Raw genomic sequence first — 9,693 nt, 5'->3', positions numbered from 1 at the left:
TGGTGCTGGGGGATTGAACCGCGGTCCCTGATGCTTTTGCTAAGCTTGTTCTAAGTAGGTGCTTTAGACCACTGAGCCATCTCTCCAGCCCCCACTGTACAGTTTTGCCACAACAGAGATTTAACATAACCTCAAAAGTACAGATCTTGGCTTGAACTATGTATTCAACTAAGTGTTTGAAGAACCTATACCAGCTTTTAAATATATGACAACTTAAGAATTTGGGGTTGACCTTTTCTAAAATTTGTAAGGTTTTTTATATAAAAATATTCATTTCATTCCAACATTTTTCATTTCCTATATTATCCTTCCTATAGTCTATTAAAAGTTGAACACCTGTCTCTCTCTTGACTAAAGAATCAAGCTCATTAAAGATATCATAAGCTTTTCTCAAACATTATAGGGATTCAATTTGCTTATATTAATGAAAAATAAAAAAAAAAATGGTTCAGATAAAGAATACTGCACGTCTTAAACACCTATAGCACAAATGAAAGTGGAAGTAAAAATTTTGGTGGTACTAACTCAGAAACAGTATCAGTTCCAATCAAAAACACAAAAAAAATTAAGGCAAATTTTCATAAATTCATATATTTCATAAATTCATACAAAATAAAAATAAAGCATCTGAGAAACTCCAAACAATAAAAAATCATAAACAGAATTATACCATAAGTAACAACCTGCTAAGATATCAAAATAGTCAAAATTAACTGAAAATTCATTTCTCAAATAAAAATCGTTAGTTTTTTTATATAAGAGCACAATAAATTTATGAAACCATTAATTAAAAAATGTGCCAAATATTTTATTAGCATTCAGTATAATGTAATACTTCTTTTTCACACTGATGAAAGGAAAGTAAACTGGGTCTAACATAAAAGCCTCTTTCATTTGACTTACCAGTAACTATTCTTGGTCTTTCTTGGCATCCTTGTAAGAGGAGGATCCAGACAGCCAAGATGATAATGGAGTTTACACGTGTCACACAACAAAAGAAGGTGCTGATCATGGTTCTTCTTACAAATTCCACAACTTCAAGTAAATGCAGCAAAGAAGGTTGAACAATTGAAATAGTGACACACAATTCAAATTCAACATTTTAAATTTTAAAATTTTACTCTCAACTACCACTTCTTTTGTTATAATGAACCTTTCTTATAAAACAGAAATTTTTATAATATCAGTAACAGTTATAAACACCTGTGAAAGTGTTAAAACATGGTTTGGATCTAATAAAAACAAATGTTACTAGAGTTAAACCTTTCAAAGAAGGGTATATGTAAGCTATTCTCAACATCACCTTTATTTTAATTATTAGCAAAACCACATTTCAAGGGAGTTTCATTTTTCTCAAGAAACATAATTTATCTGAACCAAAAAAAGTTTTCACTCTTTTAAATCTCTAAAAACTATAAAAGAAATTATCTCACAATGAAATACAGATTATTTTCTGCTATTAATTATAAACCTTTCAAAAAATCTTCAATACAGAAATAAGTTACATATATAAACAGGGTTTTCTCAAAATCAGATTTTAAGTCTTTAAAATATTTAACTAACATTTGAAAATATTTGGGAGTTTTACAATTGTTGTTACTGTTAAGTTTCTTTATTTTGTTTTTTTTTTTTTTTTTAATCTAACATAATGTCTTTTTGTGGAAAAGACAAGCTAGTCATTGAGAACTTGAGTGCCGTGACCTGAATGCTTAATGTATAGACTTACATGTATAAACATCTGTATTGGCAATGTGCCGAATGAGAGGAGAAGCTGCTGAGAACTAGCAGATACATTCATGTGTAGGAAGAGCAAAAGAACAATATTTGGATTTACTTTTAATATTTATTTAATAATATTCATTTTAATTTTCATTTAACATTCAATTTTAATTTATTTAAATTTAATATTTATTTTGTTATTCCTAGAAAAACAAAACCAGTTCAAATCTCAGAGTAAAACAGACAAGTCATTTAGAATATACTCTGAAAGAAAAATGAACTATATTCATAAAAGTCACAAATATGGTGATACACCTGACAATTTCAAATAAATCAAGTGTGTTTGAGAAAGTGGTACTCATTACATGCTAATGTTTGCATCATACACTAAAACAACAGTGAGCTTTTCCCACATTTCCTGGAAGTTGTTTTCTCTGACCTGTGAAAGACTCTCCAATAAGGAATGGGAAATACTTAAGGAGACTGATATTGTTGTAATGCTGTTATTTCCAAGAAAGTAGTTCTGGGAAGAATATTGTGCATGTATGTGTTTATATTTGTATGTATATAAATGTGTATATATATGCACACATATGTGTATATATTTTATGCATGCATATAACTACATTTTCTAAACTCAACATAATCAATATAATACCACAGAAAAGTGAGATGCTAAATTATTTAGATAAACAAGTTTTGTCTATGTAAAATTACTATAATGGTGAACACTATAAAAATATTTCTGGAGTAACAGCAAAATTACTACACCCAAGCAAAGAAAAATATACATGCAGGCTCAAACCTAAAATCTATGTTCATTATATACAAGCTATAAAGACAAAAGCTTCAGACTTTCTATATACTATCCTTCACTAAAAATACAAAACTTATAATGCAAGTAAAACATAAATTTCTACTTATTATATCATTTTAATTATTTAAGACAATAAGCACATTTTTTAGCATAATGTTCCAATTCCCCAAACAGAATTCTTTATTTTCATGGAACTTATACAGGTATATAATAACTTATACAGCTATTAAAAAGACACAGAATCATTTATCTTATAACAGAAATCTGTTATTTGATCTACAAAGTATCTTTGATAAAATGAGTGTCACATCCACTTAAATTCTGGCATAGACATAATTCACTCTCAAAAATGATAAGTACCTTCTTCCTAGTAAGTATTAGCTAAAAATAAACTCATTACTTGCCTATAAAGCACTGTAGGAAGAGCAGATGTCTTTTGTGTGCCTCCTTCTTTTTTGCTTGGTTTTCTCTCCTTGGGTGCTCGCAAAATTGCAGGTATATTCAACTTCTATTAATTTGAACAAATGCAGCATATATTGTTTTAAGGATGAAATATAAAGCAACATTTTCCTCTACTTGCCACTTGAGTGAGCTGAATATACTAGGGTTACCAGGGAGAAATCTGCTTTACAAGCTATTACAATGCCAAGAAGAAATAAGAGGAGTTTTTGTCTAACAGTTTTTTCCATTAGAAACCTGTGATTACATGCTTTTATCAATTTTCAGTGATATATTAAAACATTATGAAAATTAAATTACTTTAGTTTGAAAAATGAAATACGAGGACAAGCATAACAGAGGTTTAAAAAAAAAATTAACACAGTACACGTGACAAAATGAATACTGAGGTCGTTTATTTTCCTCAACATCCCAGGTATACTGGTGCTCCATAGGTTAATTAAAAAAATTATCTTATTGGACCAAACTCTCCAACAAAGCAGATGAGACTCTTTTGGGTTTCTGCTAATCTGTGGTATGTTGGCTTCTCAGACAGCAACCATCTATCAAAGTCATTTCTTAGTAACCCAGTGGGCCACATCTGTTCAGCCAGCTGGAAAAAAGTATTATGCAAACAGCACAAGGGAATTCTACTTCTGCCATGCATTTTACATTTGCACAAGGAAATCTGTAAACCTCTGCAGAAAGTCATGTAACAAATAAAAGTGTTTTGAATAGTTGATAATATTTTACACTAAATAGGAGGATCCTAAAAGACAGACTTGCAAATCAAGCAAGTAAGCTAAGGCCTCGTACTCAAATTTACATTTTCTAAATATCAAATATTAAATGAGATAACCTTCCAGACATCCCTCATCAACCTCGCAATAGCAACAAAGGTTCATTCCTCCAAAGGCCACTACTCTTCATTCTCACTTTTCAAGATAAATTATTACAAGCCACATACACTACAGTTCACACAAAAAAACTTCAATGCCAGCAAAATACAGTATAAGTCAATACATATTAATTTATAAAATAACATTTATACAAATTATGGTATGAATGTGACTTCTGTAACCATGTGAAACAAGTACAATGAAAATATCTGTTCCCTGAACAGTTTCTTTTCCAAATAAAATTATTTTTGAAGTAAAAGAACCATAAATAGGTATCCCCATCATCCCTAAATAATCCCTAAATAAAATTATTTTTAAAAACATGTAATATATCAATTATAGTAAACACAGCACTAAAAACGGCATTTAAAAAATTCCATTTGGAAATATTCTTTTCAATACTAAAGAACTTTCACAGACTAAAAATGTTCAAAGATAAAAGATTTTAAAAATATAACATTTAAATTTCAAAACTTATTTCTTAACAGCTAAAAACCAAACAAGACAATGAATCTCTCTAGTTTAAATTTTTAAATTTTAAGTTTTACATCCAAATAAAATAATCACCCGAAACATAGCTCACAAGAAAGAAAAAACACAGTGAAGAATCAAAACCTGCTAAATTTAAAAAAAAAAAAAAAAAAGTAAGAGAAATTCGTGTTCCAAATCTTAGCTGATCACAAATGACAGGTCAATCAGGTGTAGCAAACGAGAGTCATCAAAACAATCAAATTAAGACTCAGGTTCTCAGCAGGTATTTTTCACATGCTAGCTGCATTTTACCCAGAAGTCATTATCTGACCTAGGAGAATCAGCTCTGATAAAACAGAATCCTTCTGCGGTTCCCAGAGTTGAGTCTTGGAAAGGTTAACAGAGAGCAAGGAGAAAAGAGAGTAACTGGAAAAGCACTAACCTGCCCTGTAATTCTGCCCAGTAAGGCCCATATTCCTTGCCCTTCACTTCGAAGTTTCCCATTCAAGTTTTGTAGTTCTTCTAAAGATTCACACAGCTACAAGGTAAGCAAGTCAAAGTATCAATAAATGGCCGAGGGTACCTACAACTACATTCCATTCATATATAAGATACTCAAATCATAACTCTGTACTAAGACAGTGCTATCCAATTATTTAGCAGCATCAACAAAAACACATTTTATTTTGTGATGGTATACAAGCTTACACATGTGGTTATAGCATATTCATATATGCTATATATAAATTATAGCATATATATATATATAATTATAGTTGCTATATAATTTTGAACATACTCTGCTAATTAAGCAGTGTCTCTATCAAGCTGCATTTCCATCATCCACCGCATGAGAAAACTAAGAATCAAGAGTTTTCAAGAACTGGCTAAAAAATAAGTAAGGGGCCGGGGATATGGCTCAATAGAATAAGCGCCTGCCTGGCAAGTCCAATGGCCTGAGTCCAACCCTCAGTTCTGCCAGAAAGAAAGACGGAAAGACAGAAAGACAGAAAGACAGACAGACAGAAAGACAGAAAGACAGAAAGACAGAAAGAAAGAAAAGGAAAGAATGGATGGATGGATGGATTGGCTAATGTCACTGAATTACAAGAATCGCCAGGTCTTATGAATCTAATTCCACTGTGCACTACAATGTGGCTGATTACTGAAACACTCTGCTAATACATGACTCAAAATGTTAACAATCATTTAGCTGGGAGACTGCATCTCAGCCCAGAAAGAATGGTTAAGTGTCAAGAAGTCAACCAATACTAAATGCTGGTAGGGCTGTGGGGACAAGGAAGCTTTTCCACTGTTAGGGGGAGAGTACCCTGGTGCGACCACTATAGAAAGCAGTATGAAGGTCCCTCAAAAAGCTAGGACTGGAGGTTCCACTTGATTCAGGCGTTCCCCTTCTTGTTATTTTTCTGAAAGAACTAAAAGCAGCACAGCACAGTGACAGATGCACAGCCCTGTTTACAGTGGCACAGTTTGTAATAGCTAAACCTTGGAAGCAGCCCAAATGCCCACCTACTAATGAATGGACGAAGATGTGAGTTTTATTTTAATACAATAAAGTACTAGTCTGCCATAGAGCATAAGTTTGAGACATTTTTAGCTTAACGGATGCACCTTGAAGCTATTCTCTTTTTTTTGCTTTTTCCTTTCGGACCCAGAAAAGAACTCAGGGCCTCACAATTCTCAGGCAGGTGTGGCACCACTGAGCTACATCCTTGGCCTGAGGCCATTCTCTTAAGTGAAAAGAATCAGACATATTTTTAAACACTGCATTTTGCTGTAACAAAAAAGGACCAAAAAAGCACAAAAAGGACCAAACTGTATACAGATATTATGAAATAGGAAGAAAATTTTCAAAGGGGAAGGGGAACTGCGGAGGAGCGGGGGCAGGGGGTGAGAAGGAAGGGAAAAGAAAAAACTTAAGGAGGAAAAAACATGAAACAAAAGTAAATAAAGGCCGGCCAGATAGCTCAGTGCCTGCTCAGGCAGAGCACAGCAGCTGGGGCTGGATCCCCAGCATGCTGTGCCGACCGTGGGGCACACCGAGACAAAGATGGATGCGGGGCATGGTGGCACACACATGCAATCCCAGCAGTTTGGAGGCTGAAACAGGAGAATCACTATGAATCCTATCTACATATGAGACCCTGTACACCCTGTAGTACATACATGAAGAAAACATTTTGTACATAAGGAGAGGAAGAGGGGTTTAGCAAAGGTAGGAGAATAGGGAAATAAATCATTACAGTGTAAATGTTTCGTACATATATAAATTCCCTATAATAAATTTGATCATTAGTTGTATCTGAAATGTATCAATAAACTTAACTAATAGAAAAAGTAAAAAACAAACAAACAAACAAAAAAACATAGAACAGTAAGTCAGCGAAGCAAGCCCATGATCCCAGCACTCGGGAAGCTGAGGCACCAATAGCACGGCACGTTCAAGGCCGGCCGGAGCTACAGAGTAAGACTGTCTCCAGAAAACAACAAAGAAAAAACCCTTGCAACTCTACACCCATTTTTGATGCATGTTACTTAGTAACTGGTATTTTAGTCATGGATATGACTTTCATATGATTTTATATGGCTTTTATATGATATTTTATATGATTTTTTTAAAAATCTCCCTCTCATTAGAATGAAGAGGTAACAATGAAAATTTAAATTGGGGAAAAATTGTTTAATTAAAGGTAACATCATAATTCAGGATAAAAGCAGTAATTGAAAATTAAGTTTCTTTTGTGTGCGTGTGTGTGTACCAGGGATTGAACGCAGGACCTTGTGCTTTCCCGGCAAGCGCTTATTCCACTGAGCTATCTCCCCAGCCCTTGAAAATTCAGTTTCTAACTCTCCTACAAGCTTAGAAGAAGTGCTGTTATACTATGTGTAGAGTTTAGAATAAGATGTCGGCCTCCAGCTCCAGCCGTACGACTTCACCGTCTGTGAGCATACTCACACGTATGACCTACTCTGCACGACTCAGTTTGCTCCTCTGAAAATGGGAACAATAATCATAAGCTACACAACAGAATGAAGACGAGGGTCAGGTACTGCATGTGAGGCCATCAGAGTGACACCATCCACACAGAGAACGCGCAGTAAGTGACAGCGAGGAGGCGAGGAGACGGAAGGGGAGGAGAAGAGGAGCGCTCGCACTCCAAAGCCCACAGAGCTGCTACAAAGTCACAGCAGAAGTCAAGTCCTGCTGTGCTCTGTTTCACAGCCAGCTTACCTTATTATATTCCACATGAAGCTTTTCTTGCTCATTCTCTAATTTATCCTTTATATTCTTTTGCTCTGCCATATTTTCCTGAATTTGAACCATGCGCATATTTCTCTCTATTTAAATTAAATATCCAATTTTACTTTAGTACCAAGTAAAAGCTGATATAAGAAATATACAAAAAAAGAAACTATTCATAAAGACGTTCATAAGGATAAATCTACATTGCTGAAACACTTTTAAATATACAGGAAAAATATGAACCTACAATTTTATAAAAACCTACAACTCAGGAAAATAACATGTCTTATTTGACATACGTGACAGGACTAATGAACTTCTAAAAATTAACAGTATTAGCAAATACTCATTAGCAAACTATTCTCATTTTAAATGTGCATGTAGGAGTATCTATACTGACCAAAATAGTAATTCACAAAATCAGCAGTGAGAGCTGGCTGCTTGTGCTTCCTCCTTCCATCCACACTAGAGCTAGTATCTGAATTGTCCACTGGGAAGATATCTGTACTGATCCCCATTAGTTCTGCTTTCCGCATCAGTTTACGAATAGCTGAAGCACTACTAGTGAGTGGTCTGGGCAATTTTTCCCTTGGAACCCAGGCTTGGGGTCTGGTGGATCGAGCTAGTTCTGCCTTGGCACGATATTGCTGAAGCCGGGCATTGATCCTTGCCTATAAAAGAAATGTACACAAATTTTAAAATATAGTAAAGTGGAACACAGCCCTGATGATTTTTTATTTCTGTGCTCCAAAAAAGTAAAGACAGCTATAATCTCCTCACAGAGCGAAACTGTATTTATCAGCGGTCTTCATGGTATACCATGTAACTCTTGAGTTTCAACAAACTAGAGCTACACCTAGTAAGAACTGTCCCACTTGATGATCAGCATTGTGAGAAACTAATTTGACTAATTTGAACTTTTCTTTGCCTAATAACTATCCCTGCAGATTTAATGTACACAGAAAACCATTTGAAATGAACAAACGCATCAAACTCTCTGCATAAATGAACATTACACTGAAAATATCTAGTCAATACACTACATTCATAGGACAGTTTCCTCTAAACCACATCCCTCAATGTGGAAATGTGCTTTATTAACAACCGCTCTACTGACTCCCTGAGGAGGAACACAACCAAGCAAGCCCTACCACCGCTTACCTCCATCTTAAATCACTTCTCAGAAAACTGAGCAAATTTCATAGTTATACTGCACATATTAACGGCAAACACATAGGATTGATAATCTATAATATTAAAGGGAAAAAAGCACTGGTATGATCCCTTACCTGGGCTTCTGGTGAGAGCTGCTTCTCTCTCTCTTGCAAAGACATTTTACAGTAGGACTGTAGAGCCAAGTAGTTTTTTCTCTTCCACTTTCTGTCCAAACGATCTGCATGTTGCTTACAATAAGCAAAAAATGGATCTGCTATATCCTATACAAAAAAAGGATAGAAGATGAACATTTTGACAGAAATATTTCTTTTAAAAACCTAACACCAAAAGAAAAATAATTTTTGAAGAATTAACTAGCCTTAATTTCACAATAAACTGTACAAGTACATTTTGCACATTATAATAAAGATTTCTGCTTTAGAAACAATCCAATATATCAAATTCACATTAGCAATTTTTTTTTTCTTAAAGAAGCTGAGGGTATATGGCAGTAGCAAATAATTTGCTTAGCATGTTTATACCCCTAGGTTGATCCCCAGCACTGCAAAAGACAAAAGAAAATAAAGGACCTTCTGGATTTAAAAATACTGAAAGCAAATCTTATATACTGCTTGAAGTATTTCCATACTTCTGTAAAAAAAAAGTTTAAAAAGATATAACAGAAACAAATATTAAAAGTTCTGAATATATTAATAATGCAAAGCAACAATATTATACATTCAAAAACACAGGACTTTCAAAGATAGACAAATCTAACTGGTTAGCAACGTGTAGACAGATTCTCTCCAAGGGGAAAAAGATTTAAGGCCAGACCTTGACACTAAAAGGTATCTCCCTTATCTCCTTGCATAACTTCATAAAGAAATACAAATGAGAGGAGAGAAAAAAAATCAATACATTAAAAACCA

At 34.1% G+C, this 9,693-nt stretch overlaps 1 protein-coding gene across 1 annotated transcript in view; it reads right to left on the bottom strand.

Annotated features, from left to right (window-relative positions):
* The window catches only part of LOC101590255 (PHD finger protein 14), a 181,566-nt gene that overhangs the window by 116,818 nt on the left and 55,055 nt on the right, over positions 1-9,693 (bottom strand). The window contains exons 8-13 of the mRNA XM_023701404.1: positions 8,899-9,045; positions 8,010-8,280; positions 7,598-7,704; positions 4,787-4,882; positions 2,941-3,044; positions 904-1,035 (exon numbers count right to left, since the gene is read on the bottom strand). Of these exons, the coding sequence (XP_023557172.1) occupies positions 904-1,035; positions 2,941-3,044; positions 4,787-4,882; positions 7,598-7,704; positions 8,010-8,280; positions 8,899-9,045 (857 nt within the window). The remainder of the gene's footprint in view (positions 1-903; positions 1,036-2,940; positions 3,045-4,786; positions 4,883-7,597; positions 7,705-8,009; positions 8,281-8,898; positions 9,046-9,693) is intronic.

Source organism: Octodon degus, unplaced genomic scaffold (assembly GCF_000260255.1).
Source record: "Octodon degus isolate 3935 unplaced genomic scaffold, OctDeg1.0 scaffold00135, whole genome shotgun sequence".
Taxonomy (NCBI): Eukaryota; Metazoa; Chordata; class Mammalia; order Rodentia; family Octodontidae; genus Octodon; species Octodon degus.
This window is presented reverse-complemented; position numbering and strand designations above follow the sequence as displayed.